Below are 25,996 nucleotides of genomic sequence, written 5' to 3'. Positions count from 1 at the left end.
CAAATTTGCGGATTTTTTGGTCGCATCAAATCCAAACAAATTGTAATAAAAAGCAATCAAAAAGTCACATATGCGCATCCAAGGTACCGATAGAAAGAACACATCATGGCGCAAAAAATTCCCTGTCTATGTTCCAATACTTGCAACCGAGTGGGACTTAAGGGGTTATTTATCAGGGTGGTGTGGTGCTCTCCCCATCATGGAGGCACCCTGTTGGCAACAGGCTAGAGATATCTGGCTATCCCGTGTTTTAAGACTCGTAACTGAGGCTCCACGGACTCTTGTTTTGCATATTTAAATTTTTGGGGGCATCAGTGGAGACTCTTGATTGAGTACTTCATTGGAATTTTTTTCGCTGTTCTTCTTGAGTTCAGTGATTACTGTGTTTTGTTGGTTGATTTTTCATTGCCCCAACTAGCCAGAATCCTACCCCACACTGACGAGGGGCAAAAACCCCGAAACGGCTGTCTGTGGGTGGAAGCCTGCCTTTGCAAGCCCTTGTCATGATCGCAATACTCGCACCTTGAGTTAGACATTGACAAAAGGGGCCACCCTGTTGTTTCCCTGTCTATGTTCCAATACTCGCAACCGAGTGGGACTTAAGGGGTTATTTATCAGGGTGGTGTGGTGCTCTCCCCATCATGGAGGCACCCCGTTGGCAACAGGCTAGAGATATCTGGCTATCCCGTGTTTTGAGACTCGTAACTGAGGCTCCACGGACTCTTGTTTTGCATATTTAAATTTTTGGGGGCATCAGTGGAGACTCTTGATTGAGTACTTCATTGGAATTTTTTCGCTGTTCTCCTTGAGTTCAGTGATTACTGTGTTTTGTTGGCGCAAAAAATTACACCTGACACAGCCCCATAGACCAAAGGATAAAAGCGCTATAAGCCTGGGAATGGAGCGATTTTAAGGAACATATATTTGTTAACAATGGTTTGAATTTTTTACAGGCCATCAGATACAATATAAGTTATACATGTTATATATCGTTCTAATCGTAATGACTTGAGGAACATGCATAACAAGTCAGTTTTACCCCAGGGTGAACAGCGCAAAAACAAATACCCCCCAAATAAACAAAAGGCGTTCTTTTTTTTCAATTTCACCACACATTGAATTTTTTTCTGGTTTCGCAGTGTACTTTATGCAAAAATTCAGCCTGTCATTGCAAATTACAATTAGTGGCGCAAAAAATAAGGGCTCATGTGGGTTTTTAGGTGAAAAAATGCAAGTGCTATGGCCTTTTATGCACAAGGAGGAAAAAAAACAAAGTGCAAAAATGCAAGTTGGCCCGGTCCTTAAGGGGTTAAGTCCATATGCACACCTATCTATACACCAAAACAAAAAGGGATTAACCCAAGAACAAATGCAGGACCAGATGTAAAAAATATTATCCTTTATTGAAATATACCAAATATATAGAAGAATTTGAAACAATGATAAAATTTACATAATAAGGAGCTAACACATTATACTGATTCCAAAGGTATAGGTGGGATTAAATTATGTTACACAATAAATCCTCTAGTTCTAGATAGATAGATATAATATGGGGATAGGTAAGGTAAGCTTTTTCTTTCAAATCAGCTGGTATCAGAAAATTAGATAGCTTTCTTATTTACTTCTATTTAAAAATCTCACATCTTCCCATACTTATCAGCTGCTGTATGTCATGCTGGAAATGGTTTATTCTTTTTTGTCTGACACAGTGTTCTCTGCTGCCACCTGTCTGTGTCAGGAACTGTCCAGAGCAGGAGAGGTTTTCTATGGGGATTTACTGCTGCTCTTGACAGTTCCTGTCTTGGACAGAGATGTCAGCAGAGAGCACTGAGTCAGACTGAAAAGAAAAGATTTCCCGCAGGACATACAACGGCTGATATGTATTGGAAGGCTTGAGTTTTTTAAATAGAATTAAATTACAAATCTATATAACATTCTGAAACCAGTTGATTTAAAAGAGAGATTTCCACTGGATATCAATATACATTTTTATCACAGAATGATGGTGGGGTGGAGGAGGTAATGGTGGGGTGGAGGAGATATACTGTATAATAATAATAGCCCCATGACATAGGTTAGAAGCAGATGTCTTTTTAAAATCCTGATTTATTCCACAGTAGGGCCTTTGGTATCTTCAGCCTCATAAGCTGGTGGAGGGGCTGAGACCACAACATCATGTTGTAAAAAAAACACCTGAAAAAGCAACAAAAATTACATTGTAAACATAGAAACATAGAAGATTGTCGGCAGAAAAAGACCACTGGGTCCATCTAGTCTGCCCTTTAGTATTTTCTTTCTTATTATCTTAGGATAGATGTATGTTTATCCCAGGCGTGTTTAAATTCTGTTATTGTGGATTTACCAACCACCTCTGCTGGAAGTTTGTTCCAGGTATCTACTACTCTTTCAGTAAAATAATATTTTCTCACATTGCTTCTGATCTTTCCCCCAACTAACCTCTCACTGTGTCCTCTTGTTCTTGAGAAATGCTTTAACCCCTTCACCAAATGTTTTCTAAGCCTTAAGGGTACGTTCACACTTACCGGATCCGCAACGTATTTTCTGCTGCGGATCTGCAGCAGATTTCATTTAAATAACTTAACACATCATCAAATCTGCACCATCAAATCTGCTGCGGATCTGCTGCAGATTTGCTGCGGATCCTGTAGGTGTGAACGCACCCTTAGGGTGCGTTCACACCTACAGGATCTGCAGCAGATCTGCAGCAGATTTGATGCTGTGTTCAGTTATTTAAACGAAATCTGCTGCAGAAAATCAGCTGCAGATCCTGTAGGTGTGAACGCACCATTAAGGGGTATTCCAGAATTTATTTATTTTTTTGCCCAGGACATATTTAAATAGAAATAAAACCTATGGTTACCCTCTTCGCTCCCCCTGCTGCCAATGCTGTTTTGGTTTCATTTCCCTCCTGCAAATGCTTCCTTGTGTTAGTATTGACACAAGAAACTTCAAGCTCAGCCAATGAGTGGCAGAGGTGGGACACAGCTGCAGCCACTGATTGGCTGAGTGATAAGGTCCTTGAGCAGCACAAGGAAGTGCAATGCAGCAAGAGACTGACACAGAGACTGCAGGGACTGAGGGGTCAGGTGGTAATACGTTTTACTTTTTCCTCACTTTCAAGAGTAACTGTCATTAAAAATAACGAATAATCAGGTATGTCAAAAGTTATTGATTGCCGTGGGTTTGACCAGTGTCGAACTGGGGTCTCTGGGGCCCACCAGAGGAAATGATCCTGTGGGCCCACCAATGAAGAACCAGTGAGAAACGACATCAGTCAGTGTTAGTGCAGGTTCTAAAGCTGGGGGCCCACTGGAGGATTCTCCGGTCCTCTGGTGGGCCAGTCCGACACTGGGTATGACTGCTGACTGGCTGTAATGGGGAGAGAGTGTGGTAGCAGCGTGATTGACTCCCTGACTGTATCTCCGGATCGGCTTATTCCGACAATATAATAATGTAAGACCACAGTGTCGGAATTAGTGAGTGACTGGGAAGTGGATTGTGCTGCTGCCGCGCTCTCTCCCCAGTTATTTTTCCTGATCACAATGGGTCTCAGCAGTGACCTGACTTCATCATGGATGCTGTTGGATCTTCTTCCATTACAAGCCTGATAACATGTCAAAAGTTATTTTCAATGACATGGACTCTTTAAAGTGTCACTGCTGTTATAACTTTTAAAATCTAAATTAGCAGTAGATGTGATGTCAAACAAGTTTTTTTTTGTTATCATGGAAAGCACGGCACTTCCTGTTTTCTGATTTTTTTTTTTTCTTAAGAAACAGGAAACAGAAAACAGCAAGTCCTGTGTATCCCAGGCCATCTGAGCGCTCACAGAGAAGGCAGTCATGTGACTGATGGACACATTGAGCCCTGACTCTCTGTACTGGCTGGAATTACTGTGTTTAGTCTGGTTTTGTTTTTTTCCTTTAACCAGCACAAGTTAGAAAATCTGCCTTCAGGAGACTGGACCTGGATTTCTGGTAAGTTCAACTTTGTTTTTCTGCATGATAACAACAAAAAATAATGAATGTAAATTGCAAACTTTTTTTATTTCACATCTACTGTTGATTTAGATTTGGAAAGTTATAACGAAAGTGACACTTTAAGGTTAGGTTCACCCAACATTTTTTGAGGTGGAACCATGGCCATATTTTGATAATTACAGCCGTAAATGATGATCAAGATTATCATGAAAATGTGACTGTATATTAACCTCAAAAAATGCTGTGAGAAAGAGAAATGATGTAGTTGCATTCTGTCACAGCTGATTTTTAAGCAATGTTTTTTCCACTGTTCCTTCTATGGAGAGAAAAGAGCATCTCATCCGTCTTACCTGAGGGGCATTAGTAGGTGTGTAACACAGAGCACGACATCCGAACACGGAAACAGAAATGGACACAGAAAACAGCAGAAGATTGCTGATCAAAAGTATCGCAAGAACAAAGGACCCACCAGCCTATAAGAATAAGTAAATAAAGACAAGCCTGTAATATATGTAAAATGTTATAAATATATATCAACGTTTAACGTTGTAGGAGATCCATCATCTTTCTTCTTATATAGCCTATGTACATGATCATCATCCTCTGCCGTTTTAGGAGGTTTGGCTGGGCCTTGTCTCTGAGCTCAAGTTCTGCCCCTCAAGTGATGTTGCTGCCTTTAAACAGACCTTACAGTCGACATCAAAATCACCCTATTATATGGACATAGACCAAGTTCACCCTACAGGATTTTTCGGCCATTATTGCCGATGGCCATCAAAAAGGCGTCTGATATTTGCTAATGACGGATGTCTATAATGATCATTATCGTCGGATTTATGAAGATACAGACTGCCTTTGCAGTCTCTATCTTATACTTTACCTAATCCTTTATTTTGGTGCAGTAATGCCGGACGCCACAATCTTGATGATGTCACGCTGGAGCGCACCGCTGGAACGCAAGTGACGTAATCAAGATGGCGGCAGCCAGCATTACTGCACCGGAATAAAGGAGTAGGTAAAGTATAAGATAGACTGCAAATGCAGTCTGTATCTTAATGAATAGACTTCATGAAGATACAGACTGCATTTGCAGTCTGTATCTTATACTTTACCTAATCCTTTCCACTGATACAGTAATGCCGGACGCCGCCATCTTGATTACGTTACTTGTGTTCCACCGCTGGAACGCAAGTGACTAGATCAAGATGGCAGCGCCCGGCCTTACTGCACCAAACAAGAGGATTGGGTAAAGTATAAGATACGGACTGCAAAGGCAGTCTGTATCTTCATGAAGTCTATTTATGCCGCTCTGCATGACGGGTGTTTCCTGTCTCGCGACGACTCTTTTGAAAAGAGCCGGCGCGAGACAGGAAAGTAAAAAGTGAATAATTAAAAAACGCAGCTTTAAAAATAATTATATTTACAAATATTAATAAAAATTTTATTTACATCTAATATGGGGGGGGGATTTTTTTTTATTTTGGACCATGATTGGTTCTCTTTAAGTGTTAAGCAACTGCTCAACCAGGAAGTAGTGAGAGGGCATGGTAGGGAAAACAATTATCTATCCATAAAACAAATAGACTTTGGAGAGTATGTAGGGAGTGCATGGTGAAAGTATTAATGCCTGTGGGTGCTTTAGAAAATAAAGATATGTTCAACTGTGCTACGGGTCTAAACAATGGATAATTTCATGTTTTTTTGTGATGTAATTTTGGGTGAAGGTAGGCAAATTAAGCTGTTACAAAATAGTAAAAGCACAAAAGCAGACTACGCATTTGCACTTTCCACAGCTAAGTATAAACCATGGTGCCCATAACAACCCCTGTTCTAGTGGGTCTATAGCAGTTATGGAGTCTATAGGCAGTCTGTCTCTCGAAATCATCATTGACCAAATAATCTCTAGAGCAGTGATGGCTAACCTTGACACTCCAGCTGTTGCAAAACTACAATTCCCATCATTCCTGAACAACCAAAGATATGCCTTTGGCTGCCCAGGTATCATGGGAATTGTAGTTTTATAACAGCTGGAGTGTCAACAGCTGGAGTGTCAAGGTTAGCCATCACTGCTCTAGACTAAAGCTAAACTTCTCAGTAATTTTGAGGTAGAAAATATGGCTTTATTTTCAATATAATATTGTGCCCCATTGAAGTCAATGGGAATTGGACAGCAATGCACCCACAATATAGAAGAATGGGTGTAATTGATTACAACTATCCAAATAATGAACATTTTCATCACCATTGTTTATTTGAAAAATACGGCCGTTTTTACACATTGCTTTATTATGACGTAATTATGGCCGCATTTAGCTTTCATTTTACTGAGTGTGCACCTAGCTTTTGGCAACAAAGAAGCATTTAATTGAAAAGCCTTATAGACTAAGTGAAAGGAATGCTGCAATACTCACACGTGTGCCAATGATATAGTCGTCATAGTCGGGAAAATTACCAATGACAAATAAATCCAAACAGTTCAAAATAAAGCCGGTAAAGCTTAAGATGGTGGTGACAATGTTCAGACCCAAAGAACCTTTCACCTGAAAAAAAATTATCAGGTGAGAAAGAAAAACAGATTTTGTAAACCCAGTGATATATTAAATGCCATGTAGAATTGCACAAGGTTACTTACCTTACCTCCTTCCAGCATAGGTCTCCTTAATACTGTCAAGTCTCCATCTTTTTTTTCCGTGGGTTTAAATATTTAACCTCTTAAGGACCCATGACGTACCGGCACGTCATGGATCACTGTCACTTAAGGACCCATGACGTACCGGTACGTCCGCCCTTTAAACGGGCGCCGCGGCCGTCCGGGTCCCGATCGGGGGAGATAGCCTGCTATAATACATAGCAGGCCATCTCTCCCTGTCGGCATCCTGTCGGCATGGAGGGTTGTTAACCCCCCCCATGCCGACGATCGCCGCTATTGGCTGATAAGCCCATAGCGGCGATCGGAACCTTTCCGGGCCATCGGTGGCCCGATGACCCGGAAAAAAAGGGCGGTCGGTGCTGTCCGAGGACGGCCCCGACCGCCATTACTGTAAAAAGTAATGGTGGTCACGGCACCACCGTCCCGATCGCCGTGAACGGCCGGCCAGCCGGCCGGCCGTTCACGGCGATCAAAGTCCCCACAAGTAATAAATACCTGCTCCGGACCCCTCAGCTAGGTAGCTGAGGGGTCCGGAGCAGGTATTTGTACATTACTCACCTGTCCCGGGGTCCTGATCGGCGTCTTCCGGGTTCCCGGCGTCCTCTTCATCTTGTCGGGACTTCGGCTTCTTCCGTGAGTCCCGATCGGCTTTTTCCGGCTCCAGCGTCGTCTTTTTTCGTATTTTTCCCGCTCCAGCGTCGTCTATTTTTGGATCTTGCGCTCTGCTGCCCCCTAGCGGCTGATAAGTGTAATACACGTATCAGCCACTACAGGGATGTTCAGAATGTAGTAAAAAAAAATTTTTTTTTCCCAATTTTTTTTTTTTCTATTTTCCGCACCTTATCGCCGCTGAGTGTTGATCAGCATCGCACGAAAGTGCGCTGCTAATCAGCAACTCCTCCTTTTTGGCGTAGGGTGTTTTTTTTCTATATTCTACTGCCACGGTCTGCTGATAAGTGCCGAACATAAGTGCGGCATTTATCAGCAACACCATTTTTGGCGTAGGTTTTTTTTGTATACTTACTGTAAAAAACACGTAAAAAAACACTACATTACACCACACTACATTGAATAAAGTTTTACACTACACCACTACATACCCTATATACCAATCCCCATATAAAGATGGCCCCCAGGGTGTTTTCGGTATCGGACGCATACGTTATTATTGCCTCTGACACCGAAACATCCAGTGAGGATGAATGGGGGGTCCTTTGTTCCTCCATTCATCCTCATCATCCTCATCATCCAGTGACGTATCTGGGGGTAGCGTAGCGTACGCTGCCCCCCAGACACGTCTTTTCTGCCAGTACCGTCCCAATAAGAGATCACGGTATAGTGTGAAATTCTACAAACTCTGTGAGAGTACCTCAGGGTACACTTACAGATTTAGGGTACGTGCACACTGCGGAATGGCGAAGGATAACCCTTCGTGCATTCCGCAGCTGGCACCCGCCGGCGGACTGATGCAGGGGCGCGTCTCCGCCCGTGTCATAGACTCTATCCTATGCACGGGCGGATTCCATCATCCGTCATTCCATCAACACGTTGGACGCAGAGCGGAATCCGCCCGTGCATAGAATGGAGTCTACGACACGGACGGAGACGTGCGCCTGCATCAGTCCGCCGGCGGGTGCCAACTGCGGAATGCACAAAGGGTTATCCTTCGCGATTCCGCAGTGTGCACGTACCCTTAGAGTGTATGAAGGAAGGGACACTCGAATCCAGCCCCCAGATGCCCACTCCCCCCCCCCCCCATCCTCGGAGTTAGTGGGGACATCGTCCGGGAACTGATCTTCCCACTGCTGGATAAAGGTTACCACCTGTACGGGGATAACTTTTATACCAGCACCCCCTCTTCTGGTCCCTCGCTGCCTGAGCTACTGTAGCTTGCGGCACGATCCGAACATATCAGAAGCAGTAATAGAGCCCTAATATTTAGCAGCCATGGAGCGGACCCAGCGCTTCTGGATATGAAGGACCCCGTATCGCACCAGGACAACATTTTCCAGGTGACGTCCCCCACACTGGAGAAAGGGAGACCCCAGAAGAAGTGCAGAGTGTGGCGTAACAGGAGGATCAGGAAGGACAACATTTTCCAGTGTGACACCTGTCCTGATCCCCCCGGCCTCTGCATACTGGATCGCTCCAAGGCGTACTACACGTCATTGGGGTTCTACATTATCTAAATTCTGTCCCTTATTCCTATTTCAGGGGTCACGTTGATCCAGGGATTATTCTGATCGCCATTATGGAGTCGGGAAGGAATTTTTCCCCTGTGATGAGGCTACTGTCGTCTGCCTCACGAGGGTTTTTTGCCTTCCTCTGGATCAACACAGGTTGAATTTGATGGACACCTGTCATTTCCAACCTTATAAACTAATAATTGGCCTAATACCCCCAAATAAATTAGAATTGTCCCTTTTCCCCAGCTAAGTAGGTATGGCCGCCATTCCCATTAGAGGATGCCATGATGCAATTACAAAGCCTCTGTGCGGCCAGGACAGTAGAAACCCCCCACAAGTGACCCCATTCTGGAAACTACACCCCATAAGGAATCTAACAAGTGGGGCAGCGGGTATTTTTTATTTTCACGGCACATGTTCTACACATGTGCCCATCACTAGTGGGGTCCATATGCTCACTGCACCCCTTGTTAGATTCCTTATGGGGTGTAGTTTCCAGAATTGGGTCACTTGTGGGGGGTTTCTACTGTTCTGGCAGCACAGGAGCTTTGTAATTGCGACATGGCCTCCATCCCCCATTCCAGCCTCTAAATGGCGCTCTGTCCTTTTGGTGACTTGCCCTGTGCCCATATGGCAAATTATGTCCACATGTGGGGTATTTTCGTACTCAGGGGAAACTACCCTACACGTTTTGTGTTCATTTTCTTTTTTAACCCCTTGTGGAAATGGAAAAAAATCAAGGCTAGACCAACATTTAGTGTAATTTTTTTAAAATTTTTACTCTAAATCATTGATCTTGTCTTGATTTTTTCATTTTTACAAGGGGTTAAAAGATAAAAAAAAAACACAATGTGTAGAGCAATTTCCCCTGAGTACGGAAATACCCCACATGTGGACATAAAGCGCCATGCGGGTGCAGGGTAAGCCTCCAAAGGGAAGGTGCGCCATTTGGTTTTTGAAGGCTGGATTTGGATGGAATGGATTTCGAGGGGCCATGTTGCATTCAAAAGGCCCCTGTGTTGCCAAGACAGTTAAACCCCCCACAAGTAACCCTATTATGGAAACTACACCCCTCAAGGAATGTAACAAGGGGTGTAGTCAGCATATGGACCCCACTGGTGACGGGCACAAATGTGAAACAATGTGGCGTGAAAATGAAATATTAAATTTTTTACACTATAATGTTGGTCTAGCCTTGAATTTATCATTTTCACAAGGGGTTAAAAGAGAAAAAAAAACACAAAATGTGTAGAGAAATTTCCCCCGAGTCCGTAAATACCCCACATCTGGACATAAAGCGCCATGTGGGCACAGGGCAAGCCTCTGAAGGGAAGGAGCGCCATTTGGATTTTAGAGGTTGGATTTGGCTAGAATGGATGATGAACGCCATGTCGCATTTACAGAGCCCTTGTGCTGCCAAAACACTGTAAACCCCCCACAAGTGACCCCATTCTGAAAACTACACCCCTCAAGGAATCTAACAAGGGGTGCAGTGAGGATATGGACCCCTGGATGACGGGCACATTTGTGCCATGAAAGTGAAAAAATGAAAATTTTCACTTTCACGTCACATTTTTCCACATTTGTGCCCGTCACCAGTGGGATCCATATGCTCACTGCACCCCTTGTTAGATTCCTTGAGGGGTGTAGTTTCCAGAATGGGGTCACTTGTGGGGGGTTTCCAGTGTCTTGGCAGCACGAGGGCTCTGTAAATGCGACATGGCCCTTGAAATCCATTCCAGTGAAATCCAGCTTCCAAAAGCCAATTGGCGCTCCTTCCCTTTGGAGGCTCGTCCTGCGCCCGCTTGGCACTTTATGTCCACATGTGGGGTATTTCCGTACTCGGGAGAAACTGCGCTACATGTTTTGTGTTTTTTTTTTCCTTTTATCCTTTTGTGAAAATGAAAAATTGAAGGCTAGAACAACATTTTAGTGTAAAAAATACTTTAGTCTTTTTTCAAGCCATATTGTTTGGAAAATCTGTGAAGCACCTGTGGGGTGCAGATGCTCACCGCACCCCTTGTTACATTCCTTGAGGGGTGTATTTTTCTAAATGGTGTCCCTTTAGGGGTGTTTTTTAGGTTTTGGCACCCCAGAGCCTCTGCCAACCTGAAGTGGTACAGTCAAAAATGATCAAAAATAACGGAGCCATTGAAATTCACTAGGCGCTCCCTTATATCTGAGGCTTGTGGTTGCGTCAAATAGCGCAATAGGGTCACATATGGGGTATTTCTATAAACTGCAGAAACGGGGCAATCAATATTGGGGTGCATTTCTCTGGTAATAGGTTTATAATTATGAAAAATATTGGATTACAATAAAATCTCTGCACAGAAAATTTAAATTTTCAAATTTCTTACACACTTAGCTTTTATTTCTGTGACTCCCCTAAAGGGTTAAAAAACTTTCTGGATGTGTTTTTGCAGAGTTTAGGGGGTGCAGTTTCTGAAATGGGGTGCTTCGTGGGGCTTTCTAACACACAGTCCCCTCAAATACACTTTTCCGAAACCTGAACAGTTCCCTAAAAATATCTGATTTTGAAATTTTACAGAAAATTTGGAAATTTGCTGCTAATGTTTTAAGCTTCCTATTGTCTAAAAAAAATGAAATATAGTTTAATAAATGCCGCCAACATAAAGTAGACATGTTGCTAATGCTATTTAATATATAATTTATGTGGTATAACCACTTTCTGTATAAGCAGAAAAGTTTTAAAGTTGGAAAAATGCATTTTTTCACAATTTTTCACGCTATTTTGGGTTTTTTCATAAAGATTCGTTATAAGTATCGACTCCAATTTACAAGAAATGTGAAGTACAATATGTCACGAGAAAACAATCTCAGAATCAGCCGGATAGGTAAAAGCATCCCAAAGTTATTAAAGAATAAAGTGACACTGGTCAAATTCATAAAATTTGCTCCGGTCCTTAAGGCCATTTCAGGCCCGGTCCTTAAGGGGTTAAAGGAGAAGTCCGGCGAAAATTTTTATTGAAGTATTGTATTGCCCCCCAAAAATTATACAAATCACCAATATACAATTATTACAGGAAATGCTTATAAAGTGCTTTTTTCCCTGCACTTACTACTGCATCAAGGCTTCACTTCCTGAATAAAATGGTGATTTCACGACCCGACTCCCAGAGCTGTGTGGCTGTGGCTGCTGGAGAGGATGATGGCAGGGGGACACTGAGGGACACAGGGCACTGGAGGGACACTGATCATCCCTTTGCCATCATCTTCTCCAGCAGCCACAGCCCGCACAGCTCCGGGAGTCAGGTCGTGACATTACCATTTTATTCAGGAAGTGAAGCCTTGATGCAGTAGTAAGTGCAGGGAAAAAAGCACTTTATAAGCATTTCCCGTAATAAGTGTATATTAGTGATTTGTATAACTTTTGGGGGGGCAATACAATACTTAAGTAAGAATTTTCGCCGGACTTCTCCTTTAAAGGTACTCTGTCAGTAGTTTTATGTTGTCCTATATAAGGATAGCATAAACCAGTGAACACAGAAGCTGAACAGAATGGTGTATCACTGACATTGTTTTGTACAGCTGATTTGGAGATATCCTCCTGAATAACATGGACAATTAGTAGTCCTCTCCATTATGTGCGTGAGCTCAGTAGTCCTTAATATTCAAATAAAGCAGAAAACTCCGCCCACCAGCTGCTAATTGGCAGTTATTTATCCATGCTGTGTATAGGCAGTCAACTGTCAATCAGCAACTGGAGAGCAGAGGAAGGGGTGCAGCAAGAATCCTATTCTCCTGCATATTAGGAGAACGACTAAAAGAATGATGTAAGTAAACCAATCAGTTCCCTGTCACTAGTATATGCTGCCCTCATTTTAGCTGGAATAAACCTAGTGACAGATTCCTTTTAAAATCCTTTTAGAGTAAGCGATGTTTGGTTGTCCACAGCCACAAACGAATGCTGATCATGAGATTGGTGTTCATTTGCAGCACTTTTACACGGCAAAATAATGAATGTATTGTTCATGCAGCCATTTCTGTACACTGCTATCCACCACACACCTCCTATTCTAACAAAGAGATGTGGGGCCGATAAATGATGTTTTTCAGGGCCGATCAGTAGACGCGATCAGCGACAATCAGGCTTTTCCTGCTCCTTGGTTGATTGCTGACACTTTTACACAAGCCAATTATCGGTCAAATGACTTGTTGCCAATAATCTCCCCATGTTAAAGGACCCTCATTTGAGACAGAAACATGTTATGGGTATGTTCACATAGGAGTGAAATGCTGCAGATTTGTTGCAGATATTGAAGTGAAAAAAAAGGTCCACAGTCCTGTGCGAACATTTATTAAAAACTATTTCAAATATGCCTCACAGCACCTGACACCACTACAGACATCGCAGTCTGGAACAATAGCTGACCGATCATCACACACTACAAAGAAGGTCACCAAGAAGCAATGTAGGTATATGGAAAATACATTTTACCCCCAAATAACCCACTTTAAACCCCTGTAAATCCCTTTTACCTTATGGTGTAGACTGTTTACTAATAAGCCCAGACCTGAAATCTTGTGTTTATAACTCACCAGACATATATTCGGTGAAGCTTGTGCTCCAATTGTGAGGGATCCAGCAATAATGTACTATAAAAGAAGACAATAGCATAAGTTACAATAGACCCATTTACTGCATACAATATTTTTTGGAGACCCTTCCATAGCTACTGAGTACAGATTATGCATTCTTCCTCCTAATTATTTTATATTTTTTAGTATTTTGTGTGTTCCCCCTTTACCCACCTAGTTTTTGAAGAAATTAAAGGAGAAGTCCAGCAATTTTTTTTATTAAAGTATTGTATTGTCCCCCAAAAGGTACACAAATCACCAATATACACTTGATACGGTATATGCTTATAAAGTGCTTTTTTACCTGCACTTACTACTGCATCAAGGCTTCACTTCCTGGATAACATGGTGATGTCATGACCCGACTCCCAGAGCTGTGCCGGCTGTGGCTGCTGGAGAGGATGATGGCAGGGGGATGCTCAGTGTCCCTCCAGTGCCCTGTGTCTCTCAGTGTCCCTCTGCCATCATCCTCTCCAGAAACCACAGCCCGCACAGCTCTGGAAGTCGGGGCGTGACATCACCATTTTATCCAGGAAGTGACATCACCATTTTATCCAGGAAGTGAAGCCTTGATGCAGCAGTAAGTGCAGGGAGAAAAGCACTTTATAAGCATTTCCCGTAATAAGTGTATATTGGTGATTTGTATAACTTTTGGGGGGCAATACAAAAATAAAAATTTAACAAGGAGGTTTTTTTCTAACTTACTGTAAAAAAACGTATAAACCCACCATGAGGTGAGGACCATCTGCTCAGTAAGCTACTGAGTGAACTGGATAGTATTGCATTACTTGCTACTGCAAGTATATTGTGAGTACATTGCGTGGGTTACTGTGTGGTTTCACAACATGGGGTTGGGGAATCCTGGCCTCATGCACCATATTACTGATAAGAAGTATGAGGGGGTAGCATGGGGGTTCACTTAGATAGAAGATGATTAGTGGCTGAGTAAGTATATGTCTGTAGTGGACTACTATGACAAGAGAAGCTGCGTTGTTGTGAGCTGGGGTAACAAAGCTTGAGAGAATCTGAACTGTGAGATAAGCCAAGAGAGTGTCATCAAACTTACACTGAAGAAAGAAGTCAAGCACTCACCATTAATGAAGTATGGAGCCAAAATCATTGGCCCAGATTTATCAAAAGGTGTAAAATATACACTCATGTAAATTGCCCACAGTAGCCAATCACAGCTCAGCTTTCATTTTACCAAAGCTGAAAGCTGAGCTGTGATTGGCTGCTGTGGGCAGTTGACACCAGTGTATATTTTACACCCATTGATAAATTTTCCGCACTGTGAGTAACATTGTATCTGCTGTTACCTTGTTTGATGCTAAGTGAGTGGTGCCGGCTGTATCTTGTGCATAAGAGAGTGTAATGTTGGGCCAGGGCCAAGGGAGATTCAGTGTGTGAAGCTGTAATTGCTGAATATAACTTTACTGTTTAGGCCTTGGATTGCATAGATAACACACGATTCCTACCGAGAGAGCATCTGGTCAGAAGTCTGTGGAGCAGAGGTGTGTGTGACGGGCGGTGCACCGTGGTCAGAAGAGTGGGCCTGCCGGAGACAGCTACAGGTTGAGAGGGCAAAGAACATGCCAGTCTCTGTGCAATTATTGCTATGCCATCTCATCCAGTTAGTCAGTGCACAGCAGGCCACACTTTTATATACAACACTACCACAGACCTTTAACATCTCCTTGATTCTGGTGATAATACTTACAAACACCGGGCTCCAGAACGGTATACCAATTGCTACAGTAAGAGCAATTGTAGTGAATACACCTGCAATTCCCAGAGCAATCTGCAGGATGGCAGTCACAATCAGGAAAATCTGAAAAAGAAGATAATGTGTTCACACTGGCACAGTCATCCATTGCCTGATATTCTCCAAGTCACTGAAAGATGTAATGAATCTTATTGTTTCTCTATTCATTCATTCTGGGTCGTGTACCTTATTGTTTTTGTGTTAGGATGGCTATAAGATGCATTGTTTTTTATAGAACAAGTAGTGCTTTGTATACAAACAAGTTTGGAGTACTTATACATTAATGTTTAACTCCTTCAGGTCAGCAATAAGTTTATATGCGTTCCTGCTTTAGATGTCCCATGCAGCAGAAACGTGTATATATACGTTCCTGACAGTACGGGGCTTTAGATGTGTGTGGGACCGCTGCAGTGTAGCGATCGCAGCATTTAAGGAAGTCAGTGACAGGTTAAGCACCTGTCACTGATTGATCAGGACCCCTGGAGCCCAGACGGGCAAGGGTAAGCCACTTATCTCCATTCTGTCGGATGGGCAATCTGTGCATAGAGACTGCTCTCAGGCAGTCACCAATAACACTAATCTATGCTATGGCATAGCCAGGGCCGATTCTAGGTTTTCTGCTGCCTGAGGCGAAACCTGAAATGGCGCCCCCCCCCCATGCCCACACTGACTCATTACCCCCCCCCCCCATCCTATTGAAAATTATAGGTAAGTAAGGTGTGTGTGCACAAAACCTGTAGCTTTTAATAATAAGTGCATCCTGTATACACAATGCAGCTCCACCTAAAGTCACCCTGTCCCAGCACTACCTTCCATCCTTGGTGAGGACAGGACAGAAAAAGTTTCCAATTCTTCAGGGGTAGTGATCACTTGTAGTGTAGTGATGTGTGACACGTATAACAATACCTACAAAGTGTCTGCAGTCCTGACTTCCTTGCATTCTACATCTGTGTCCAGTTATTATCTGCAAAATTTTTCATTTACACCAATATGATGTTAATAAAAACTAGAGATCTTGGCGCAAAAATTACACCTCAACCAGCCCTGTAGGTGGACGAATAAAAGCGCTATGGCTCTTAGAAGGCGGGGAGAACATTGCATTAATTTGACCCAGACATCCGGGCACCAATGACCTCGGTCATGAAGGGGTTAACCTATGGGGCCCTACAGCACATAGAGACAGGGTCATGGAAACTGCAGGAATGGTATTCAGAGAATAACAATATGTGTCATGTAGGTTTCCTATAAGGAGTTATATTCATCATCCATTGCTGACCTCACTGAGATGACACTACATCTCTTGAAGGTATCAACAATAGGTTAAACTAGAAAAAAATATATATATATATATCATGTGACTTTAGCTACTTGAGACCATACTTTTATTATTTTAGGGTTTACATGAGGTAGATATGCAGAGTTTGGCTATGTTTACACAATGTCAAAAATAGAGAAAAGGCGACCGATTTTGAAATTTAAAATAACGTCCGTTGTTGCTGCAATTTAACTGACTGCTATGGCAATGCTTTGAAGTCAATAGAAAGACAGACGTCCAACGCACACAATGTCTAAACAGACGTTTTTACCGCAGACGTCAAAATAATGAACATGATCATTATTTTTGTCCGTCTTTTGCGAACAGCAGACATTTTTTATTAGTTGTTCACACACAGTTTTTCTCCATTTTTACTATTAAATTCAATGGACTTTTCAATTAAGACACACCCAAAGGCCAATTAGTAAACCCAAACTAGAATAATGTACCCACAGTCGTCATTGCACTAGGGGAGGCCAGGCTGCTAAATAGCATCCGTTATTTTAGACTCAAAATGACGGACGGAGCTAAAAAAAAAACATTGTGTGAACATAGCCTTTAACAGAAGCAGCTAAATGGATGAGAGTTGTAGAAATCTTATCCAGAGGTGTAACTACCATAGAGGCAGACCACGCAACTGCCACAGGGACAGTGTGGCAGGGGAGCCCAGTTTCCACCGGTGAAGCGTGGTCTGCCTATATGGTTGTTACGGCTCACGACACACCCTCTTCCCTGCTAGTCACTCTTGTGGCCTTTGGCGGGTCACAGGACCTGCAGGCCGATGCCATCCTGCATCGAATCGGGTCCTTTCTCCCAGCTCCATATAGAACCACAAATGCACATATGTTTTCCATGCCCACCAATTTTTATAATGGCTGCCATGTCAATGTGTCGCCCAATGTCGACTGTAGTCCATGCTGCTCTTTATGTCTGTACTGCTTGTTCTTTTCTAAAGAAAAAAAATTATACTCACTCCCAAAAGTTTTGGTTTTCCCTTCAGAAATATTTGGTGGAAGATCGGTGCTTGAGTGAACTGAGGGATGGTTGTAACCTGTTGAATTCCATGAGGCACGGTAACCACTGTTGGAATGGCTGTGATGTTAAACTGTTGACCATTATAAGAAAAGTTTTGCACGTTTCCTTCAGGTACAGGTGATGACATCATTGAATCTTTTTAAAAAGATACAGAAAGAGTTAAAAGAAGTAGACATTGAAAACATGAATAACAGAATCATCTGTTTTCCAAATCCACCATTTTTGTTTGTTTTTGCTCAGTTCTGCAAGAAGGTCAAATGCCGTAGCTAGCCAGGCAATGGCATAAGGCGCTCTTCAAAGGAGAAGTCTGGTGAAAACTTTTAGTATTGTATTGCCCCCCCAAAAGTTATACAAATTACCAATATACACTTATTACGGAAAATGCTTATAAAGTGCTTTTTTCCTGCACTTACTACTGCATCAAGGCTTTACTTCCTGGATAACATGGTGATGTCACTTCCTGGATAAAATGGTGATGTCACTTCCTGGATAAAATGGTGATGTCACGTCTTGACTCCCAGAGCTGTGTGGGCGGGCTGTGGCTGCTGGAGAGGATGATGGCAGGGGGACACTGAGGGACACAGGGCACTGGAGGGACACTGAGCATCCCTCTGCCATCATCCTCTCTAGCAGCCACAGCCCGCACAGCTCTGGGAGTCACCATTTTATCCAGAAAGTGAATCCTTGATGCAGTAGTAAGTGCAGGAAAAAAGCACTTTATGTACATTTCCCGTAATAAGTGTATATTGGTAATTTGTATAACTTTTGGGGGACAATACAATACTTTTTTTTTTTTTTTTATTTATCCTTATATCCCCCCTCCCAACCCATTAGACAGAAATCACAACCCGTAACCGTTACATTATTTTACAACTTCCTGTTGCAGTTTACCTCGCGGGGCGCCTTTATACCCTAACCAAATCTAGCTTTCCTCTCCTCCCTTCTTAACACTTTGCTAGATACCTTAATATCTATCTCAATTCCTATAGGCGGTCCAGTCCCCTTCCCGCCCCCAGGAGGCTGGGCCACAGACCGAAACCGGCCCCCCAGCCGACCCGACACCGTCAACCATAAACCACAAAAAAAAAAAACACCGCACGCCTCGCAATTAATTTATAATAATAACTACATACCCATGCTCTTCATCAAAACCCTTTCAGACACACTTTCTCTGCCTTCGCACCAATCACACCCCTCCCGGGGTCGCAATTAATGCCCGCAACTTTTTTACTGCCATATCATCACCAGATCTCCAGAGGTCCGGTATCCCGAACCCCTGGACTCCCTCATGTCCCTCCCAGGTTGCCTCCCAGCCCATATATCATGGACAAGGAGTCCCCCCCGGAAGAAACATAACCACACTCAATCCAATATATTATATTATATTATATTATATTACAATACAATACTTTGATTAAAAATTTTTGGACTTCTCCTCTAAGTGAACTGGAATAGGGAGTCTACTTTACCACCATCTGGAGCTAGTGAACATTCACCAGTATGTCTTCACTGCCCTATGCTCAGTTCCTTGGCATCTCTTATATGTTTTATATATCTTGTTCCTCCTCATCAAATAAGATCATTTACATCCTTTTTACCGCTTTTTCTTAATCTCGTCCAAACATTTGGCACACATGGATATTATGAGTCAGATTTACTCCCTGCATTTTACTATATAAGTACATCAAAGAGATCACGTGAGAAGCGCAGCTGTGACTGACAGCTTGGCGCATGCTGTAATGGCCATGGTTAGTGCTTGCACCACTTTAGTACATTTAGCCCCCCATTTGCTGTGTTCAATATCATTTGTGGCACCTAGGTGGTGAACAGAGAAAGGAGACTTCCTCTGTTCCCCATTGACTCCCTAAGGTTTCCATGGAGGCCTGAAATGGCTTCTGATTTACACTTTACTGAAGGCAATCGGATTGGATTGCCTTTGTAACCCAGTCATAATACACTGTAAAGAAAATAAAACATAAATAAAATAGAGGCCTCCTTTTGCCCGTTACAGTTTATTAACTCCAATATAAATTTTTCAATTAAAATAATAATAATAATATAAATGAGCAACAAAACAATTGCGTTATGTACTGTAACCCACACACTGAATGGTTTGGAAAATGACTGCATTTTGTTACTCTCTAAAGAACTAAATAAAGTCATGGAAAAAAAAAACATGCTGCTGTATTGCGCATGTGCGGCGTAGTACAGCAGTGTCTCCTTCTACTGTACTGCGCATGCACAGTGTAGTTAACACATCAATGCGCCGCTGTGCAATGCCGGCCCGCGGGTGACGTCAGAGGAAAAGAGTGCTTTCAATCATGTCCAGAGGGGCTTGATTACAGCGCTACGCTGATACGCCTAGATGACTACTTGGCCGAAATTATCATACAGCTTTGGGCTATGTTCACACTACGTAAAACTACTGCCGTAGTTCTCGCCACAGAACTATGGCCGTAGTTTTGAGGGGTGGAACATAGCCTTATTTTCAATGGGATCCCGGCCAGAGCGTACACACATGGTATGTGCTCCCGCCGGGATCCCATGCAGCGCCGGAAAAAACTGATGTCAGTTTTCTGCGGCCGGAATTCAGTGTACTTAAGTACCAGCCGGGATGATCCGGGCTGAGACCGGCCGTTCCGTGAACGGCCGGGTGTTCACGTAGTGTGAACATAGCCTTGTGATGTACCAGAATGTTTCCTGAGCTTTAATGCCGTTTTTGGCATGATTGGTTCCCTTTAATATACTTACACTATCTATAAACACTCACTGATTTACTGGACTGTTTTACTCAGAGGCAATTTCGTTAACAGGTTTAATAGAATTGTAGGCAATAATATGCAATAAAATGCTAAATATGTCTTAGATGAATGCAGGTGGGGACACATATCAGTTAAAGCTTCAGGTTTCAGGACTAACAGAAGGACGATGGATAGAGAGAGTATTGAAATAAAGGTTTGAGCTTCTTTCGTTGGACAATTGGTAATTAGAATTACAAGCAACCTTTCCAATGAATGCATAGCATAAAATAATGTATATGGATTCTAAGATTTCATGCAACAAGCTACTTTCAAAAAGATAAAATTGAATCACCCCATATAGATTGTAGTTGTCACCTACCGTTAGCGTGTTTCTGGCTTCTAAGTCTGAAGTTCTTCTTTACACAAGAGTATGATGTTTTCAATAGTCACTATAAAACAACCTTGTTCCTTCTCCAGTAACCTGAAAACAATAAAAGTATTAGAAGTCTTACGAGTAATTTCCATTCGCTATGACGTGTCTCGAATGGTGAAATGTTTACAGGGCCGGGCTGATGATGAAGTTTATACCTCGGTGTTCCTCCCATGTAAGAGGACAAAGATAGAGTAATATTGCCATTTACCTTACCCAGGATTTATTACAAACTTCACAATAGGTCACATTGGAATTTTTCCTTCAACACTCCTTAAACCTGCCTGAGATAAACCTATATTTATCCTAAGATAATAAGAAGGGAAATACTAAAAGGGCAGACTAGATGGACCCAGTGGTCTTTTTCTGCCGACAATCTTCTATGTTTCTATGTAACACATATTCAGGTCTACTTTTCATAGCTGGATATTAAGAATCTTCGAGGACTTTCAATTTATTTACTATTTGATTACTTCCAATATCTATTCCAATAGAGAAGAGGAAATGATCTAAACTGCTATATTCTATTGTTACTTATCTATTGCATACAGGATATCAAAGTAGACAGCTGTTCTGCACCGCAGAATACAGTGAGAAAGGTGATTGACTCTACAAGAATATTTTGGCAGCAAAAAAAAACTTGTTTATATGTCAGTGTATCTTATTGTAGAAAGCTGAAAGGCACCAGATTTACCTGATCATTCCTTTAAAGTTCAAAAGGAAATCATTATCGGCACTATCCCATTATCATTATCAGTTTTATCTAATCCAGTATTCTTTTTATTCAGATTATATAACAAACATTTTTATTTTTCACCCACAAAGTAGTATATATTATAGTTTTTATTGACACCCTTCATTTTACCATATGATATATTACGAAACCAGAAAAAAAAAATAATTGTGGGTTAAAATAGAAACAATAGAAATTGTTTGTGCTAAAGTCCACGGGTTATTGCCATTATTATTATACTAAATATATATTATAAAAAGTATATAAAGTATATAAAGTATATACTTTTTGTTTTGTTTTAAAAATATTTTGTTGTTTTTATTTCTATTTGGCATAGTTTGGACTTTTTTATTGTTTCTCATTCTATTTTTTTCTAGTATATTATACAATCAAAAAGTTGCAATTCTGGTGTTTACTATTATTTTTTGTTGATGCTGTTCAATTTTGGGACATATTTTAAAGGGAATCTGTCAGCACCCAGGCCCTACCTGAGGTGCTGACAGTGTGCTGTAGGTGACAGTAACCTTGTGAGCATTGCCTTTTGGTAATTTGTCTGTGGAGTGGATTATGCACAATCTCGGGTCTCCTACTGTAGAAGAGTCAAAGAGGAGTTGTGGCTCAGCGTCTGTGCTGCACTCTGGCACACCTCCCCACTGCTTTCTCCTCCATTTTCCTCATTAATAATATCTGCTCTCCCGTTCCTGCTATCTTACGCTGTCAGCTTGTGTCTCTGATTCCAGATCAATCCTCTGTAAGCAGTGTCTGTGTTTCTTTCGGACATAAACTGCCTACAGAGGACTGATCTGCAATCAGAGACACTGGCTGGTGTTAGAGAACAGGACGCCGGGCAGCAAAGATAATTCATGAAGGAAAGGGAGGACGGAGTGGTAAGGTATGCCAGAGTGCGGCACAAACACTGAGCCACAACTCCTCTTTTACTCTTCATAACAGTAGGAGACCTGACATTGCACATAATCCATTCCACGGACAAATTACAAAAGAGTAAATGCTTACAAGGTCGACAATTACAGCACACTGTCAGCACCTCAGCACACCCTGGTGCTGACAGATTTCCTTTTAAGCAGCGTGAAATACATTTCAAATAAAAATTGCTTATTTTTGAGCATTTCCCTGTAGCCCAACCAATGAAAAAAAATATGGCAAAAAAGCTAAAATGACCAAAAAGGCAGAAAAATGACATAAAAAGGACAAAGTAAGCTAAAGAAACATCTAAAAATTTCCAATTTTTTTTTTGTTTAAACTCAAACTGAGACTCAAATATAATGTATGGACATAGTCATAGCTTTGGGAATCTTTGCAATTTTCCCCTACCAACGCCATTGCCCTAGTACTGGTGCCTTACCCATTAAGTAAATGTCACTGTGCCAATTGCACAGCATGAATTAGCAAAATGGCTCACACACCATCATCAGTTTTATAAAAGGAAACACTTTGTCCACAATATAGAAGGTTATATTATTACAGTAACAGAGTCCATGTGCCAATAAACATTTAAAGCTGCTCCCATAGCATCTGCAGAAGGAAGTGGAAAATATACAAACACTATAAAATGCAACCAAGCCTAAAACGCAGGTAGAAATTACAACATATCAGATTGTTGGATTTAGGGACATTACATAGCAAGAAATGGGGGCTGCAGGGACTTTTACTAGCACTAGTGTTTTGGAAGACTATTGTCTGGTATAGGGAAACTATCTTCACTATAAACTGTAGATGTTTTCCAGTAATTTTATATTTGTATATCACTTTAAAAAAATAAAATAAAAAAAGAAACATATTTTTATTTAGTGTGTTTAAAGCGAATGTACCAGCCAGCCCGACTCCAGTGCTTCATGCCCAGCTGTCACCCAGGAATAAATTGGTGCCGTGCTAGGGAGCCAGGCCCTGGTTCAAATAAAGGACCGCGGCTTTCAATATCCAAGGTAAAGGACACACTGTGGCTGTGGTCCCATACTGTCGGCTTTCACTGACATGCTGCTCCCCTGTTCAGCAGAGTCAGGAGTGGAACGCCAGTGGAAGCTAACAGAACAAAAAACATGGCCAGATCTGGAAGTTCACACAGTGGCAGCCACAGGGGGAGCGAGGCAGGTTAAGTATGGCTTGTTTATTGTTTTATGTTACAGGAAAGCAATATGCATAGTTTAAAGTGACACTGTCACCCCCTTTGTGCATTCTGACATCTCTACACAGATGTAAAGGGTAAATTTAGCGGTTTTCATAAATTATTTTCCATCATACGTCATGGTGCTTGTTCAAGTAAAAAGTCATCTTTTATCAACTGCAGATTATGTTAAGTGGGTGGGGCCTTGTGGCCATAGCGCCACTTAGCCCTGCCCACAACACCATCGTTGGCCCTGCCCCCTCACCAGCCATTGGAACAGGCTGGCCTAAAGGTCTAGGCCCACCAATGGCCGCCAAGGGGGTGGGACCAACGGTGGTGTTGTAGGCAGGGCTATGTGGCGCTAATCCCAGATGACCCTGGACGTACCGGTACGACCTGAGCTATGAAGCGCGCTCCAGAGCGGAGGGCGCTTCATAGCAGGTGGGGGCCAGCTGCAATCAGCAGCCGGGACCTCACCGGTAATGACATGCTGCAGCGATCGCGCTGCCGCGTGTCATTAACCCCTTAAACGCCGCGATCGCTCCGTTTAAGTGTAAGTGACAGGGGGAGTCCCCTGTCACTTACCGTCACACTGCGGGGGTCCCGATCGGTAAAACGGACCGCCTGAGGTCTCTCACCTGCCTCCGTGCGGTCCGATCGGCGATCTGCTGCACTAAGCCTGCACAGGCAGGCTCAAGGAGCAGATCGCCGATAACACTGATCAATGCTATGCCTGTGGCATAGCAATCATCAGTGGCTAAAATAAAAGTAGTGTATGTAGAAGTCCCCCTAACACACAACCCCAAATCCCCTCCCCCAATAAAAGTTTAATTATTTCCCATTATATAAATAAAACATATAAAATTAAATAAATAAACATATAATATACCGTAGGGTGCGTAATTGTCTGATCTATTAAACTATAACAAGTGTCATTGCGAACGGTGAACGGCGTACACAAAAAGAGGGAAAAAAGTGCGCGGATTACCTATTTTATGTTACATTATATATAAAAAAAAAAATAATAAAAAGTGATCAAAACGTCCGATCTTCACAAATATGGTATTATTAAAAACTAGAGATCATGGCGGAAAAAATTACACCCCATACAGCCCCATAGGTATAAAACTAAAACCGTTATAAGCGTCAAAATAGGCCCATTTTATTAATATTTAATTGCCAAAAAAAAGGATTTCATTAAAAAAAATATATAACATTAGAAAATCTGTGTAAACCTGCATATGGTTGTTTTCGGGCTGACCTATAGAATAATTGTATCATGTCGCTTTTACCATATAGTGCATTAAGTAGACACAGGAACCCCCCAAACGTTACCATATTGCATTCTTTTTTACGATTTCACCTATTTATATCTTCATAAATAATATATTTGGGATTCCGTCATACATGTTATGGAAAAATGAAAGACGCCATTACAAAGTACAACTATTCCTGTAACAAATAAGCCATTACATGGCCTTGTAGATAAAAAACTGAAAGTGCTAGAGCTCTTAGAAGGGGAGGAGGGAAAAACGAAAGCGCAAAGATCAAAATTTGCGCGGTCCACTGGGTCATTTTGGGCCTGGTCCTCAAAGGGTTAAGGATCGGGAGGGGGCCTTGTGCTGCTGATATAAGGAAATAAGGGTTTAATGATAACTCCTTTACTTATCTTCCACAGCAATGTACAGGAACTGTCATCACGCACTGGAACTCTCAGTCTACATCCCAAATTGAAGGAGTTTTCCAGGAGGCAGAAGATGACTGAAGCCTTCTGCTCCCCAACGAGATTTCATTTCTAGTAAGAAAAGCCTTCCGAGACACGGAGGGATGGGGCTAAGTCCCGATACAAAGCTATGCCTGCACACCATGTCCAATAGTTGCTCAGTGTCTCCAATATTGCAGGTACACTGTGCAGGCTGCATGCGATGATCGCCGAATCTAACCTACCGAGGAGGAAGGTATGTCTCTTACTTTCCTATTCGGGGCCACTTCTGTGCTGTCATTAGTACAATCCAGGTCCCAGAGCACCGTTAGGAGCACTGCCTCACCCCATAGCACCAAGCAGGCCCCTCCCATTCCATTGATTAGCATCACAAGGAGTGGGTCAGCTTGCCAGTGGGGCATTGCTCCTAAGAGTGCTCTGGGCCCAAGATTCAACTGCTAACAGCATGGGAATGGCCCTGAGGAGGAAGGTAAGAGACATACCTTCCTCCTCAGCGCCCCATGCGCAATAGGGGGCTATCATCAGGTTAGAATCAACTAAACTGCTGATTCTTCCCCTTTAACATCTTTATATGTTTTGAAATGTAAAAGAAAATTGTAGTGCCCAGAGTAAACCCACACAATGTTGCACTTGATAGGATTTGAACCCAGGATTCCATTGGAAGGTATCAGCACTAACCACTGGGCCACTGTA

At 42.3% G+C, this 25,996-nt stretch overlaps 1 protein-coding gene and 1 long non-coding RNA gene across 4 annotated transcripts; one reads left to right on the top strand and one right to left on the bottom strand.

Annotated features, from left to right (window-relative positions):
* Positions 1-1,903: 1,903 nt before the first annotated feature.
* LOC138799631 (membrane-spanning 4-domains subfamily A member 4A-like) lies at positions 1,904-20,835 on the bottom strand. Its single transcript, XM_069981081.1, has 7 exons — positions 20,675-20,835; positions 17,493-17,689; positions 15,160-15,270; positions 13,404-13,460; positions 6,416-6,544; positions 4,355-4,477; positions 1,904-2,196 (listed from the first exon to the last, which is right to left on the bottom strand). The coding sequence occupies exons 2-7, from the start codon at positions 17,682-17,684 to the stop codon at positions 2,110-2,112; spliced, it is 699 nt and encodes a 232-aa protein (XP_069837182.1). The 5' UTR covers positions 17,685-17,689; positions 20,675-20,835; the 3' UTR covers positions 1,904-2,109.
* Positions 12,547-25,735, top strand: LOC138799633 (uncharacterized). 3 transcript variants are annotated; one of them, XR_011364287.1, is made up of 3 exons: positions 12,547-12,637; positions 13,192-13,276; positions 25,259-25,735. It is a non-coding gene; the product is annotated as an uncharacterized lncRNA (long non-coding RNA). The 3 variants fall into 3 exon arrangements; XR_011364288.1 differs by lacking the exon at positions 25,259-25,735 and adding an exon at positions 23,268-23,395; XR_011364289.1 differs by lacking the exon at positions 25,259-25,735 and adding an exon at positions 14,884-15,019.
* The last annotated feature ends 261 nt before the right edge of the window (positions 25,736-25,996 follow it).

Source organism: Dendropsophus ebraccatus, chromosome 8 (assembly GCF_027789765.1).
Source record: "Dendropsophus ebraccatus isolate aDenEbr1 chromosome 8, aDenEbr1.pat, whole genome shotgun sequence".
Taxonomy (NCBI): domain Eukaryota; kingdom Metazoa; phylum Chordata; class Amphibia; order Anura; family Hylidae; genus Dendropsophus; species Dendropsophus ebraccatus.
Note: the sequence above shows the minus strand (reverse complement) of the source record. Positions and strands in the feature narration are given on the sequence as shown.

What these genes read in the sequence shown, in the direction of transcription:
- LOC138799631 (XM_069981081.1), bottom strand. Translation starts at nt 17,684, where the DNA reads ATGATGTCATCACCTGTACCTGAAGGAAACGTGCAAAACTTTTCTTAT. An exon ending in CTTCACCGAATATATGTCTG is followed by an intron (nt 6,545 to 13,403) that starts GTGAGTTATAAA and finishes ATTTTTTTTCAG; the next exon opens with GTGAAAGGTTCTTTGGGTCT. An exon ending in ACTATATCATTGGCACACGT is followed by an intron (nt 4,478 to 6,415) that starts GTGAGTATTGCA and finishes TTATTCTTATAG; the next exon opens with GCTGGTGGGTCCTTTGTTCT.